Source organism: Ursus maritimus, unplaced genomic scaffold, assembly GCF_017311325.1.
Source record: "Ursus maritimus isolate PB19 unplaced genomic scaffold, ASM1731132v1 scaffold_32, whole genome shotgun sequence".
Lineage (NCBI taxonomy): Eukaryota > Metazoa > Chordata > Mammalia > Carnivora > Ursidae > Ursus > Ursus maritimus.
In genome coordinates this window covers 20,793,444-20,809,946 of record NW_024425786.1, presented here as the reverse complement: position 1 = coordinate 20,809,946, position 16,503 = coordinate 20,793,444, and the positions used below count along the sequence as shown (strand labels likewise).

Genomic DNA, 16,503 nt, shown 5'->3' with positions numbered 1-16,503 from the left:
CCCCCCAGGCGCCCCTACCTGAGGAACTTCTAGACAGTTTTCCAAAGTAGTTGTACTATTTTACATTCTGTCAGTTTCTGGATTATATTGTTTGGACCCATACTTGTGAGGTCTGTCTGTATCCTTTGAGTTCATTTACCTGCCTCTAGTGCCAAGGTAGCACATGCTTTCTGATTTACAGGGGGACATAATTACCCGAATCAAGGCAAACAATGTCTGAGATGTTAAATTTATTCATATTAAATAGCTATATTCCCACCTGATATTTTTGTTTAAAATTATTTAACAGTGTTTCTGCCTTTTGTTAGCTTGAAATACTTTCAGGGATCCATAATTTTGTATGGCTAAGCATACTAAGCATGTTTCTACTATGACTGGTTGTTCTAATCAGAGAGCTCTAAAATCAGCTTCTTTGTAATATGAAAGCAGGGAAATCCACTAGTAGTGTTAAATGTGATCTTCTGTTTGTGGATTCTTAAACTGTTTCAGTGGAAATGCTTTCACCTCAGAAGGAATTAGAAAAGATGAAAATCTGGGATAAAACAATAGCATACAGAATAATTTTTAAATTGCTCGTAACCTGGGGCACCTGGGTGGCTCAATTGGTTAAGCATCTGACTCTTGGTTTTGGCTCAGGTCATGATTTCATGGGTCAACCCTCTGCTTGGGTTTCTCTCTCCCTCTCCCTCTGCCCAACCCCCTCCCCTCTCTCTCTCCCTAAGTAAGTAAAATCTTTTTTAAAAATTACTCATAACCTGATAAGAACTTATCTTTGTTTTTGGCATGTACATAATTTACATATAAAGGCATTACTGTTTAATAAATTAATAAACAAGTAGATGATATTGAGATTGCCATACTTACTGTTGGATAATACAGTTATATATCTGTTAAAATTTAAAACCAACTAGTTTGTATCCAAGCTTGGATACTTGATTCTGATTAACATTTTTTTTAAGGACTTTTATTATTTGACAGAGAGAAAGAGAGCGAGCACGAGCAGGCTCCCCACTGAGCAGGGAGCCCGATGCGGGGCTTGATCCCAGAACCCTGGGATCATGACCCAAGCCAAAGGCAGACAATTAACCGACTGAGCCACCCAGGCACCCCTCTGATAAACATTTTATCTTGAGTAAAAATCTGGTAAACATTTTACCTTGAATCTGAAAAACACTTTTTTCATTAAAAAGAAAAGAGCTCATGTGAAAAACAAGTCCATCTCTTACTCTAGAATATAACAAAGGTTAATTAAATAAATCTAAGCAAAACAAAATGAAACAGTTACCCTGTAATTTATTAGTTAATATTAGCCTGCCATTTGAATAGCTAGATGATTTCAAAAGCAGATCACTGTATTGATGCCTTCGTATATTTATTTTTGCAGGTGAAAAAAGCCAAGATGCAGGAATCAGGAGAGCAAACTTTAAGGTATGTAAAGTTGAATTTCTTTTTAACGATCTACTTACAGTTTTTTTCCACATGCTGATTAGTAGATGAATGTGTTTTGGGTTGACTACTCTCTTTTCGAATTTTTGCATCTCAGTCTTTATGTTTTGAAATTACTTGATTTAAGATGGAAATTTTCTTCCAGTATTTTGTCCTTGAAACAAATAAGCGCTGATTTTTTCTTATTCATTCATTTTTTTATTCAGTAATATGTACTGAACTCATGTTCTCTGTCAGGTCCTGTGACATATGGAAGAGACATGACAGTAAATATTCCTCAGTCAGATGTGCAGTGTACAGAATGGGAAGAATAAGCAGAAATAGGGGAAATCCAAGGGATTTGTTGTTAATTACCAAATGGATATGGGATGCCTTAATCATTAGCTCCACTGCCTTTAGACAAGAGGCAGCATCTTTGCACCTCCTACTCTTACTTCCTGTTGTCTGTGAACTAACTAGTAACTACATCACCTCTAACATCTTAATTTCCAGAATCATACCATTTTAGTGCCACACACTGCATTCCAACTCATGTATCTACTGCCACACTAGCCATATGATATCTTCCTGTGCACTTTCCAGTAAATGAGCTATCATATTTCCACGCTTAACTGTTGACCCTTCCCACGAAAAAAGACTTCCTTATCTTTCTTATGTTGTTTAGATTATAATTATATGCTGATTAATTTAATCAGTCCTTTACAAACGTTTTGTGAGGGATTTTGCCTTTGAACTTCTCCTTTTCCCCTGTGTCATGCTTCTTTAGCAAAATCACAACTCTAGTTAAACCAACTATCTACCTATTCCATGCTTACTTCCAGTCACCTGAATTTTGTGAGAGAAAAACACAAAACTGTGCTAATTTGTTTTCATTTATAATTACATCTCAAACAGGCACTTAAACACTTTTCATGGTCCAGCCACCCTTCCTGGTGTGTTTTATTCCCTAGTCTCTAAAATTAACTTTCTTTCCCTCCTTCCCTTGCTCCTTGCCTCCTGGTTCCTCCCCTTCCTTTCATCTCACTTCCCCTCCACTCTTTTTCCATTCACTCAGCTGGGGATCTTGCTCCCTGAGAGAAATTAGAAACAGTTAAATAGGAACTACCTCATTTGCCTGTCACCAAATCTACCCGTTTATCTGCTTCTCTACAATATTCTCTGTTGCCCTATCTTCCGAAGTTAATTCCCCTGCTTATATGTAAGGCTGACCCTTCCAGTTATATTATGGAACCTACCACCTTCGTCTTTTCCTGCAGTTATCCCTTCTCTTTCAGTTTATTACGTTAAAATATACATAACATAAAATTCACCATTTCATTCATTTTTAAGTGTATAATTCAGTGACATTATTCCACTCACAGAGTTGTGCAACCATCACCACCCTCTGTCTCCAGAACTTTTTTCATCTTCCCAAACTGAAACTGTATTCAGTAAATAGCTTTCCATTTCCCTGTTCTCCCAGCTCCTGGCAATCACCATACTACTTTCTGTCTCCGATTTTGACTACTCTGAGTACCTCGTATTAGTGAGATCGTACAGTATTTATCTTTCTGTGACTGGCTTGTATTTAGTGCAATGTCTTCAAGGTTCATCTATGTCATAGTAGGTATCAGAATTTCCCTCCTTTATAAGGCCGAATAATATTCCATTGTGTGTCCATACCTAATTTTATTTATTCATGCATTGGTTGATTGTGTTAATTATTGATTTTAAGAGTTCTGCCGAATGAGAATCAGGTACTTGTGATGCTCGCTTTTTGGAGTTTGAGTGTTTTTGCTTTTTGGAACATTTTTTTTTTCATCATGCACATACTGTTAAGCAAAATTATGTTTATATAACTGAAAATAATTAAATTTTGAAACAATACATAATTTTCCTAGATAAAATAATTTTAAATGTTTAACAAAGTGCTAGTTAATTCATTGTCTTGGCACTGTTGTTTCTTTTTCTTTCTTTTTTTTTTTTTTTTGAGGTTTATTTATTTGAGAGAGAGAGCACAAGCATGGGCAAGGGCAAAGGAAGAGGAAGAGAGACTCTCCAGCAGACTCCCTGTTAAGTGCAGAGCCTGACGGGGGGCTCAATCTCAGGACCTTGATATCATAACCTGACCCGAAATCAAGAGTTGGACGCTCTCAACAGACTGAGCCACCCAGGCGCCCCATTAGCACTGTTGTTTCTATTGAATCTCTAGACACTCAGTTGAATACGTAGGGGATTTTTCTATAACATAGGATTCCAGGACCATGGGATTTTATATCATTGTATGCCAGATTATACAAATATACCTTCTAAGTTGCAGGGTCTAGAAATAGTCTTTGATCAGTGGGTATAACAGTGAACCCCAGAATTATCCAAGTATACATAGAAGACAAAACAGTCATTGTAGTTAGGAATGTGAAGTTCTTGTCTAGTTTTATACCCTTCTGCTGGGAATCCTATTTAATTAGGCATGATGAGAAATCTGTATTTTTACCAATTATTCAGGTAATTATAGCGATAGACCAGTTTGGGAAACATTGATATAACTACTCAGTATGATTTCTTCCTCTTACCCTTCAATTCCCATATAGTCACATTGGTTAGTACATTAAATGCTATTCCAAAAATACAGGCATTTGAGTAAATAGATAAACTTCATCTGGGGATTTAGCTTTAAAAGTTAATTACAGAGATGCCTGGCTAGCTCAGTTGGTAGAGCATGCAACTCTTGATCTCAGATTCATGAGTTCAAGCCCCACATTGGGCATGTAGCCTACTTAAGAAAAATAAATAAATAGGGGCGCCTGGGTGGCTCAGTCGTTAAACGTCTGCCTTCGGCTCAGGGCGTGATCCCGGCTTTCTGGGATCGAGCCCACATCAGGCTCCTCCGCTGGAAGCCTGCTTCTTCCTCTCCCACAACCCCTGTTTGTGTTCCCTCTCTCGCTGGCTGTCTCTATCTCTGTCAAATAAATAAATAAAATTAAAAAATCTTTAAAAAAAAAAAAGAAAAATAAATAAATAAATAAATAAATAAATAAATAAAAGTTAATTACAGGGACACCTGGCTGGCTCAGTCAGAAGAGCATGCAACTCTTGATCTCAGGGTTGTGAGTTCAAGCCCCTGCTGGGTGTAGAGATTACTAGAATAAATAAGTAGACAAACCTTAAAAAAATAAAAAATAAAAGTTAATTACATCTGAGGAAAAATTGTCTGAACATTCAGAATATACCAGGGAAAAAATCTTGATATTATACTTGAATGTTGGCGGTCCATTCAGAAAAGATATGAGAGCTTTAGGAATTTTGATGCTGTGTATTTGTTATATAAATAACATTTCTTTTAAAAATTTTGCTGTGTAGAAACTACTCTTACCTTTTATTAGTCTTATCTTTGGAGATATGTGGAGCCTCTGGTACGGTGTTGTCCACTTTTCCCTAGAGTGTAGAAAGCAAAGCAGATTTCTTTCTAAGGAAAATGAATGTGGGAAGGGTGCCTGGGCTGGGGAGACGTAAGGTAATGAGAATGGCTGTGGTTATATTGCGTTTACTCTTTCTAGTCTCTGAGTACTTTTCGTATATTAACTCATTAATCCATGTAACAACCCTGTGTGTTAGGCTCTGTTATTGTCCCTCTTTGACAGTTGAACCTGGGGTACAAAGAAGTTCAGCCCAAAGTCATTAAGCTAGGTTTGGCTGAGTGAAATATCAGTGCAAGCAATCTGGCTTGAGAATCTATACCCCTTAACCACTATGCTATCCTGGCAATTGAGAGAATAACTGGAAAGTAGAAAGTAAGGTAGAAGGGAGAGGGAGGACATTGTGAGGGATGAAAGTGAGTAAAATCTCCATTCCACAATTTCAGTGAGAATTTTGCCATCATTAAAGTGTCTAACATAATGATTTGTTCTCCTAGTTTATGTGATTTACCTTGTGTAACTTCTCTGAAATCTCCCTATAACTTAAAAAAAGATATTGCTCAGTCTGGAATAGGATACCAAATTTAAAAAAAAATGTTTTTAATTGGAGGAAAAGAGAAATACAGTAGAATGAACCATTTAAAGTTCAGAATCCCCTTCTTGGAAGCAAGCATGTGTAATTTGAAAAAACTTCTCAAGTAATTATGAGACCCACTCTCTGAAATCAGGAATCCTCCCTACTTTCCTGTGGAAATTTGGAAACAAAGTGACAGTGCATTTTGGTTTGTTTTTTTGTTTTTTGTTTTTTACCACAAGGTCTTTAGAAAAACTCTGACTTGTCTTTGACTTAGCTGGAATTTCTGAGTGATATGAAAACAGAAGGGGTCTAGGGATATGAGAAAGAACAGCCAAATGCTGAGGGTACCAGCCCTGGCCCTCCCTCTTCAGGCAGCTGCTAAAAACCAAGAATAATGATACCATGAAAAAGACTTACTTTGCCTCTTACTTGTGTAGCCTAGGAAGAGAAATGGGTTTGACGTAATCGCTTTCGGCAACACAGCAAGTCCATGAGGGGCTAATGTATTCATTTTGGTTCTCTCAGTCAAGTGAGCAGCCCCGAAGTCAGTGATCAGAAACCTGAAACTTCAAGCCTTGCTTCAAACCTTACCATGTCAGAGGAAAGTAAGTACTATACGTGCTCGGTGAAAGGTATTCCTATGATCGGGTGATGCTGTTCTTCTATAATCGGTTTTCACTGATCGCCTTGTTTGTCCCATATATCCAGAAGCCTTTCCTTTCCGTGTGTGTGTTTTCATCTTTGTGCTCTCCTATAAACTTTATTGACATACCAGCTGAGGAAGAAAATCGTATGGGATCCACTTACCTGAGGAGTCACACTTGGTGATTTTATTTTTGTTTTGTTTTGAAGTTGGGTGTTCTAAAGGTAATACTGCCTTACTCAAAATCAGAGAAGTTTGTGGGCCAACCTCTAACTGCTCCTCCAGAGACCTTGATGTTTCTCCACCTTTCTAATAACCAAGTAACTTTGCCTGTCCATCTGTGCCAAAAAAGAAAAGTAATCCCCTTAAGAGCCCAAGATTGAAACTGGGCCCTGGGGGAGATCCAGTCCAATAAGATACATCTTCCACTTACCAACCTGCTTTCTCCTATAGAAAAGATACATTCATCTAATGGACAAAAATTTGTAGAGTGTTTTGGGTTTGTCTTGTTTTGTTTTGCAGAGATATAAGTTTTCTCTAGCATACCCACGTATACCCCCAGGTTACCTCCATAGGACAAATAGTCATCCCTGAAATTAAATATCAGTGCCCCTCCATATTTTACCACATACTTTAAAAGAATAAATTTGTATGAGCCACTTTTTAAAAAGACACTTGTTTAGGGGATTTTTCTTCTCTTAAGGTGGTTATGCTTAGCTTGACATACTTCCATGTATTAGAAAATACTACGTCTTTTAAAAAAAGGAAGGACAGGGAAAGGAAGGAAGGAAAGAAAAGGAAGGAAGTGGTATATCTTGAGCTATATATATTATTTCCTCAAAGGTACTATTCTAGTGTCTCTCCAGCTCTTAGTGTACTTAAGAATCATCTAGAGTGCATGTTTGTAATGTAGAATTCTGGCCTCATTTTCAGAAATTCAATAGATCTGATGTGGATGGGAATCTGTATTTTCAAGAAGATAGCTAGGTGATTCTGATGCATATGAGAAACTGTCCATACTGTGGGAAACTGCTCTAATCAGCGACAAGTCCCTCTGATTTTTTTTTAATGTTCCATTCATCCCCATGAAAAAGACCTGTTTCTTACATATTCCAGGGCCAGGAAGTAAGTTGAGTTTTCTTGTTCCTTCAAGATCATTTCTCCTTTTCCTTCCAAAAACTCCAGTTCCTCTGAAGTCTGTATTTATGCCTCCCCTACCTTTCTTTTTACCCTAAACTGAACTCCTAGTCATTCTACTCTTTAAAGACTAGGTCTTCTTTGTTTTCTTCTTCATCCAAACTCTTACTGTTCTTGGTGATTTCACAATCCATGTAGATGACCTGTCCAATACCCATCATCATATCCGCCTGCCTTTATGTCCCTTCTTACTCAGCATGGATTCTGTGGCTCTTTATAATAATTGTTCTCTTACAGATACCTTCGATAACTTTGCCTCTTGTACGCTCCTTGCTAAACTCCAGTCCTAATTTAATACAACTCTCCACTTCCCCTTAAGTGCACTCACATAGCTAAATATTATTGGATAAATTATATACCTAGCTGACTTACTACTCACAAGGCCTCAGGTAGGCACCCAACATGCTTAGAAATCCTACTACATTTCCCTAATGAATTTTACCTTTTGATATTTCACAGCACTTACTTTCCTCTCAGAGTACCCATACCCTCATTCACTTTTCCTCATTCTTAACCGATGGCTCCATTGCAAATAGAAGTTGTCAGACAAGAAACCCCCTTATCCTCCCACTACCACCAAATCTTCAAGCCTACCTGTGTTTGTACCCATGTTTTCTTGCTTCATTCTTATCCGGATGGAAATAGTATTCTTGCTCCTGTCAATGGTAAGACATTTGTTTGGGCTCTATAGAACCCTTTCTTACCTTCCCCAAGGACTTTGGTATTGTTGTTAACTAAGATTGTGCCTGCGTCATCACATTCTTCTCTTCTTAATCCTTTCTGTCAGTAAAGGGACATGACACGGTATCTGCCGTCTAAAACACAAACGAAATCCTTCTTTGGCTCCACATTCCCCACTAGTTATAGTTTGTTCCATGACCCTTTGGAACTCCTGGAAAGGGTTGCCCTTACTTGTTTTCTTGCCCCCTATTCATTCTTCAGCCCTCTCAAGATCATTAATTACTTGCAGTTACTCTGAGAGTACAAGTTCGAGTGGATGTTTCTTCTCCTCTTCTGTGTATCACTACTTGTCCTCCCACCTTTCTCTTCTATTGGCCCTTCTTCCTCTGCCTGAACTCTGAATGTTGGGCCTCAGGATTTGTTTCTAGTCCAGCATTCTTTTCTCTTTCCGCATCCTCTGATCCATTACATTACTTTAAATATTGTACACATTGTTGATGAATTCCAAATTTATATTTCCAGTTTGACTTCTCCCCTGATTTCATTTGTGTATCCAACTGCCTGTTTGATATCACAACTTAGATATCTGAAAGGAAAGTCATACTTAAAAGCGGGAAAGCTTTTGGAACACCTGGGTGGCTCAGTCGGTTAAGCGTCTGCCTTCTGTTCAGGTCACGGTCCCGGGGTCCTGAGATCAAGTCCCGCGTTGGGCTCCTTGCTCAGAGGGGAGTGGGCCTCTCCCTCTCCCTCTGGCTACTGCTCCCCCTACTTGTGCGCGCTTGCTCTCTCTCTGACCAATAAATAAATAAAATATTTTTTTTAAATGTGGGAAAGCTTTTTATTCCGTTATCCCCCATCACATCTCTTCTTTTCCCAGATTTCCCCATCTTAGGAAGTGGCTTCACTGTCCCTCCAGTTGCTCAAGCTGAAAATGTAGAAATTATCCCATATTCCCCTGTTTTCCTCATTCCTTACGTACAGATCCATCAGAATGTCCTGTTAGTTTTACCTTCAGAATGTATTTCAAGGTTGCACCTCATCTCCGCTGCTGCTATTCTAATATTATAGCAGATTATGCCTTGACTGTTTAAAATCCTTTCACGATTCCTAAGTACTGCAAAGATAAAGCTTCATTCATTCTATAAAGAAGTAAATCTCAATCTATCTCTTAGGATATTCTGTCAGTCTCTTCTAGAATTAAATCAGAGGAGAAGAGTTTGGGTTTTCTTTTTTTTTTTTTCTTTTTTTTTTTTTTAAGATTTTATTTATTTGTTTGACAGAGATAGAGATAGCTAGCGAGAGAGGGAACACAAGCAGGGGAAGTGGGAGAGGAAGAAGCAGGCTCATAGCAGAGGAGCCTGATGTGGGGCTCGATCCCATAACGCTGGGATCACGCCCTGAGCCGAAGGCAGACGTTTAACCGCTGTGCCACCCAGGCGCCCCAGAGTTTGGGTTTTCGAAAGTAGTTGTCAGCAGGGAAAGAACCCATCATGCAAAATTCAAATGAAGTTATGTTTTCTGTGATGGATGTGAAGAACTTTAGACATAATTGAGATCTCTTTCATTTTTGTCAAAATTATTATGGATGAATGTGGTCTACAAATTTCCAATAGTTATTTTTAAAGACCTTGAACGATGGCAGTGGATAAGATCGTCTATGCTAAACTCACAGATGTCAATTTGTCTTACTATTGGCCATGAATTGGCCCCTCATGTGATCTTGACCAGAGTTTCCTTTTTAGTTCAGACACTCAGGACATAAAGTTAGTTGGTTTACTCTTAATCCCTATTAATAGTAGAACCACCACCTTTACAGATGTTGAAGGAAGTTCTTGGACAGTTCAGGGATGTGGTCCAAGTTCTTTATGATGTGTCTACAGCATGACTGAAATAGTGTCTAATGAATAGGATACTGCTCCCTGTCAGACTTGAGTTGAATATTTACGGATGAAATCGTGAGGGTTAAGCCTTCACAGCAGCTATTTTAGATGAAGTCGTAGGGGTCAAGAGGACACTAGCTGTGAAAGTCTCTTTACTTGATGGTTCATCAGAGCATCACATCCGTTCCTCAGATCTGTCTTTGCTTTGCCAAACTTGAAAGCCTTCACCACAAAGCTGAAAAAATAGTGGTATGGAAGCATACTTGCATCTTTTGCTGCATCGTACACAGTAGCAACTCGGTACTTCCCCCCACCCCGAAGTCTGTCTTCCTGCAAGTCATTCTTACGGCTTTTTACTCAGAATAATGCAAGCACCCAGAGAATGAAAAGCTGAAGTATAATGTGGTTTCTGAGATATGGATCTTGCTTTTTAAGTTTGCCTGTGAGCACAGTGAAAGCTTAGGAAGTTGCTTCATCTGTGGCTTTAGATCAGTGATGGATAAAGATAGAGATCAACTGGTACTAACCTTCAGCTCTTTTCCATACCCCCCACATTCTGGCTTCTTTTACTGTCTCCAAAAGTCTAAACTCATTACTGTAAGAGAGAGGGATTTTCTACTGCATAATCTTTCTAAATTTCTCATGTCCAAGCTGTATTCTGTTATTTAGTTTGAAAGACTCTACAATGAGATATGCAATTTTCTCATTTCATTTTTGAAACGTTCTAACTTTTTACCTGGTGATATCTTTCTTTCAGTTATGACATGCACCGATTACATCCCTCGCTCATCCAATGATTATACCTCACAAATGTATTCTGCAAAGTAAGTTCAATAATTATTTCAAAAATCTATATGCCTTTTCTCTAGGTTCATTTCAAAATTTAATTTGATATTTAACTTATTGACATTTAACTTAATTTCACCCCTCGTGTTTTCTGACCCTACTCCAGTTTTTTTATTCCCTCTAAACATAAAGTCTCTGTAACACACTTTTAAAAAGTAGATGGTTGCCTGAAATAGATCACTGTTACCCTGGAGCTTGCTGTAAATGAATGGCCACTGAAAATGAAAAATACTATTCGTGATCAAAGCATATCACTGATTGACCTCTGATCATTCTCTCTTTCCTCTACCTTGCTAGATCAATAAACAGAGTTCAAGCCAGCCTCCTAGTGGGACTTCTCAGCCTAATCTATGTTCAGTTTCTTGCTTTAGGAATATCCTCAAAGTAGAATTAGGCTTGAAGTTAGGCTTAGCGGGTTGAAGTCACTAAGAGGCAACGTTTTGGGCATTCAACAGGTAAGATCCGCATTTAAGATCCGCAAGCTAATCATCTCTAAGATGAGCATGTACAGAACTGGGCGTATGCCACACTACCAGCTGTGCGTTGATAAAGAGTGAGCCAGCACATACGTCGATAGATCCGTGTGAATGTGTTCATTGAAGTTGGATGTATTCCCAGGTACTTACATAGGCAGAACACGTAAAGGAATTGGTAACAGAGGTGACTGATACCTATGGGACTGTTTATAAAAAGAAAACTGGCATTTTTTTTCCTTTTTGTGCTCATTTATTCCTTTTGAATTTTTATCAGTTAACAAATAGCCTAAAGGTCAATTCAACGAGTTCTGCAAATTCTAATCTGGTATTTAACACTACTAATAGCATCTTTGGGGCAGTCGTTTTCATGTGGTTTTCTTCTATGAAATGACTGAACCTATTCTCTGAGATCATTATGAAGGAAATAAGAAAATACTTTGAGCTATAAAGACACTATAGGAAAAAAGGATATTATGATCTTTAATATATCTGGAGATCAATCCATTTGAAGTCACCAAGATTTTGAATTATTCCCGTGTGACTTGATAACAGCTACAACCTGAGCTATTTCTTGGTTCAAATCTGGCTAAGAAGAACAGATGTGAACATGAGGCATATTCCAAATTCATGTGTCTATTCAAAAAATAACTTACACACCTATTGCATTCAGGACACCTTATTAGCTGTCTTAATGCAGACCTCTTTAGCACTTACATAAACCATCGCATTATAGCTACTTTTTAACTCGACCTCTCCTTCAAAACTTTCTCCCCCTTCTAACCCATTTTACAAAGCAGTGTCAAATTAATCTTTATTCAAGAACAGCTTTGATCTTGTCACTCTTTGCTCAACAATTTTAGTGACTCCCAGTTGTTTCAGATTGGTCTGAACTCAGCCTGGTATTCAAGGTCTTTGTTATCGTTCCTTCTTTTGCTACTCCCCTTCACTTTGTATATGTCTTTAAGCATAATCTGTGCTCCTTGTAGGCCGAAGCCCTTGTTTGCTTTCCTCTCTACCTTTGCCAGAGTTTTTCTCTTTTTCCTTGAACACCCTTTCTTTCCCCTTTCTGCACGTCTTACCTGCTCAGCTCACATACTGCTGCTTTATAGCCTGCCTTCATTTTCTTTTCCCCCAAAGCTGAAAAAAATGTTTTCGCCTTCTGAAACATTCCTTCCTCCCAGTATTTTATTGTTCAGATTTATGTGGTACACAAAACGCTTGCATTGTAAGTACAGCATAACTCACCAAATAAAAATAACTGGTATCTAAAAATTCAGTGCAAAAAATGTGGGACCATTGTATTGCATGGATGAAATGACTAGGTCATCTAGCTTAAGTCCCAGAAGTTTCACTGCTGCATTCAAATTCCCTAGCTAAACCTGGGGATATGGTTGGCTGCAGCTAGTGGCAGTATACTCAGGCTTAAACGTCAGTGGGGAGAGTCTGAGTCCTGTCTGGGACTACTCAGATTTTATTAGTTATCTGGCTCCTGTTTTGTAGGCTTGGTCTGGGGATATTGGGGCCTACCCCCTACTCCCTGTTCTTTGATGTGTAGTGATTGCTTGCTTTTTCTCTATCAGCCTAACCCTCTCTGAGGTGCTACTCTCCCTCTTAGAACTTTTTTGGCCCAAAGGGCTAAGTGGACAGTAAGAGCCAATTGTGAATCCCATTCTGTCCAGTTTTCTGTTACGTTAGGGGTTCATTCTACAAGTAGATAGACTCCAAGTTTGCATGTAGCATATCATGGACCATTGTAGCATAGTAATTGGACCTTGGGAGGATATTTGGAACTATTAAATTTCCCATAAAAATGTTTCTTAGGTGATAGTAGAACCTGGAAAGGAAAAATTAGTTCTACCTTCTGACCATAGTAAGAGACATTTTATGTGGAAGGTTAGTCTCCTCGTTGCTGATTGTTTGCTCTTAGTGGTATTAACTATTTCCTCTATTTTTCATTAAAAATATATCACACATGAAAGTTTTTATTTTCTTGAACTTTTCTAGACCTTATGCACATATCCTCTCAGTTCCTGTGTCGGAAACTGCTTACCCTGGGCAGACTCCGTACCAGACACTACAGCAGTCTCAACCCTATGCTGTCTACCCTCAGGCAACCCAAACATATGGACTACCTCCTTTCGGTAAGGCGTTCTATTATAAGCAATTTCTAGGAGTGTTGATTTTATCCCCCAGAAACTTCAGTCTTTCTCCAAAAATCAAGTATGGCTAATCAGAAAGCTGAAAGATGATGGATTGTTCTTTACAGAGTACCTAGTCAGTTATAGGTGTGACGAAGTTGGGTGTGCAACTTTCCAACAGTATGTTTGACACATATTAAATAAAATCATAACTTTCAATACTCATTTGTGTATCTACCAAAATTTAGCTATTTCCGAGGTACTAAATCTTGACTGTAAAGCTTGGAATCTTTAAGTGTTTGGGAAACTCTTTGAGGCATTACTGTTACTTTCTTTATATAAAACGTGTTACCATGGTTAGATAAGCATAACAAATATATTTTGAGATGACTCATTTTCCTGCTAATACTTGGTAATCTAAATATCCAGATAGAGTATGCCTTATAGCATACTCTCCCTTTTTTTGGTCAATTTCTCCCTCTCTTTTCCTCCCTCTGTCCTAAACTGATCAGTTGTTGCTCTGCTGAACCAAGAAGTCATCTTAGAATGAGGAGAGTCCCCAATTTTATATAGCCTTATCTTGGGCATAGTTGGTTCTGTGGTTTTAGGTATGTTGGACATGAACTGTGAATTAGATTGATTTACTAGAAGTCAGTTTGAGACTCGTTGAGCACTTAATAGGTGTGCTGTTTTTTCTCTGTGCGTGTAAATTGATAGATACATGCAGTGTGCTTTATTGCCCCTTCCCTGGTTGCCGAGAACTGGTGTTAGAAAATTGAGAGAATACTGTATTATTTTTCACATATGCAACATGTTAATAAAATTATATCTGTAGCCTTTACTGAAACTAGCTGGAATTTAGAAAGATCTTCTAAACAGATCACCATAAATTCTGGATGTATTAGTGTTGTCTGCTTTTGGTTTCTACATTCCTGCTTTACCTGGCCTATTTGACTAGTCTTTATGATAGTGACAGCTTTCTTAGTTTTAGGCTTGTTAGCATGCCTTGGCTCCTGATAACTACTAAAAACAAAAATGGAAAGTTATGTTTTAATGATAGTGGTAGTTGATAACTTCATGGAAGAAGAAAAACAGAAATGCTCGTTTCCCCATTTGTACGTCCATGCCTCCATGCCTGGCAGTATCAGCCAGTATACTAAAATCTTAAATTTGTTATATTATATATTTAATGAGCCAAGACCGAGCAGTCCTTTTGGAAATGGAACTCTCTGTGAATATGTTTGTGCTTATATCTTTTTGCATATGTTAAAGCTAATTTTTCAACAGATGACTAGTAAAAGCTAGCAAGTATAAAGTATTTTTATATCAGTTTTTTACCTTCTGTTTTGATTGAAATTCATTATTAGCAAGCCCAGAGCCCTTTATGACATTGTTGAACAGTTGGTCATNNNNTGCTGTTCAGTATTAAATAAAACTATTATATCTCTGATCCCAGATTATGGAATACCTAACATAGTGCCATGTGCATTTTATGGTATCTTTTATGATCACTGCATTTCCCTTGTATTAAAGAAAGAAAAAAAATCTGTGTAATAGGTCCTTGGTAAAAACTTGAAACTGTTTATATTGTAAAGAAATGTTGGTAATAACAGGCTCTTTTATTAATCTGGTTTTGTTTAATATTTGGGAGTGAGGGAGACTTGTTTCATAAATTCTTCTGTCAGTATTTGAAAGAAAGAGAATCAGCTAAATCAGACTCTTAAGTAATATGTGATGCTTACTGGAGGAAAATTTAGGTTGGGGTAATGTGAATGATAGATGTGGCATATTCTCAGAATTTATTAAGGAAATTATAGATATGGCTTTTTTTTTTTAAGTGAGTTCACTCAAGTATAAAATACTATTTCTTTCTTCTTGTTAAGATTTGACAATTTTATCTTAGTGCTGCCTGTTAGCACTATAACTAGATTAGCTAATCTGTTCTTTTATTTCAGATGTAAACAAGGCTTTGGAAATCTCGCTGTAATAATATCTAATGTTTATGAAGTGCATTATATACCAAGCAATATGCTGGGAACAAGTACCTCACACTTTACATTATTGTCTTATTTAATCTTAGAACAGTCCTAGGGAGTGAGCAATAGTATTTTCCCTTTTTATAGATGAGGAAACAGGCTTAGAAGGATCAAGTGACTAGCCTGAGGTCATACAATTAGGAAATGCCTGGGTTTAGAATTGAACCCAGGTCTGTTTAATTCCAGAAGTACTTATAAGTTTAGTCTGTGTCTCAGAGTTGAGTTTGAAATTAAAAGATGTTCCTCCTCTTGATGAAAGGAGAAAAGACTAGAGGAAATCTAGGAGGCCTATACTGTGAGCAGTCTGTAAAAGTAAAGGAATAGTGGTCATATTCTTATTAAGAGCTCCATAGAAATGTAGTGGGATGGCAGAAAGAGGATTCAAGGGTTAACTTCCAGTGATTTCAGTGAACATGTGGGAAGAAAGGGACACCCATTTATTTTTAGGAGCTCCTAAACGATTACCTTAGCTGCCACTGTTCCAGCTTCTTTTGAAAGAACTCTAATGTGAGATGGAGATTTGGTAATAGTATTAAGAACCTTAAGGATGTTCATGCCATTTCCCCCGGCAGTTTCACTTCTAGGGATTTATCCTATGGAACTAATTAGAGATACCACAAATTTTCAAACCAAGATACTCATCACAGCATTATTTATAACAGCAAAAGATTGGAAACAGCCTACATTTTGAATTGAAAGGCATGTGTTTAATTGCAATATAGCTATAGAATGGAAAACTTAGCAATCATATTCTCAAAAATTCACATTCTTAAAGAATATTCGGCATCTCGAGAAAAGTTTATTTTTAATTTTAAAAGCAATGTGTAAAACTAAAAGCAGTATAATATGCCAAGTTAGTATTTTTTAAAAATATGTACATAAAGAATAATTTGGAAGAAAATGTGAATGTTCGAGTACAGGCATTACAGATTTGATCTCCATTATCACGGCACTGTGGGAGGCGAGGACATAGTTGCATTATGCACAGGTGTCCGGTAACACAGTCCTGTACAAAAGCAAAAACTGCCTGTATTTTTTTCTGTGCAATGACACTATGCAATTTTTTTCTTTATACTTTCTGTGTTTTCTTCATTTTCTGTAACACACGTCTACTCACTTTATAATTAGGAAAAATACTCAGATTAAATTACTTAGTATTTGTAATAGCTTATCCCAGTGAGATATCAA

The 16,503-nt window shown here is 37.6% G+C and overlaps 1 protein-coding gene across 4 annotated transcripts in view; it reads left to right on the top strand.

Annotated features, from left to right (window-relative positions):
• EYA3 (EYA transcriptional coactivator and phosphatase 3) overlaps positions 1 to 16,503 on the top strand; it is a 95,571-nt gene that overhangs the window by 37,105 nt on the left and 41,963 nt on the right. For 3 of the 4 annotated variants that reach the window (XM_008694535.2, XM_008694534.2, XM_040619105.1), the window contains exons 3-6: positions 1,385 to 1,428; positions 5,944 to 6,023; positions 10,577 to 10,643; positions 13,146 to 13,282. In XM_008694535.2, the coding sequence (XP_008692757.1) occupies positions 1,385 to 1,428; positions 5,944 to 6,023; positions 10,577 to 10,643; positions 13,146 to 13,282 (328 nt within the window). Of the gene's footprint in view, positions 1 to 1,384; positions 1,429 to 5,855; positions 6,024 to 10,576; positions 10,644 to 13,145; positions 13,283 to 16,503 lie in introns of all 4 variants that reach the window. The other variant, XM_040619106.1, reaches the window with a different exon arrangement.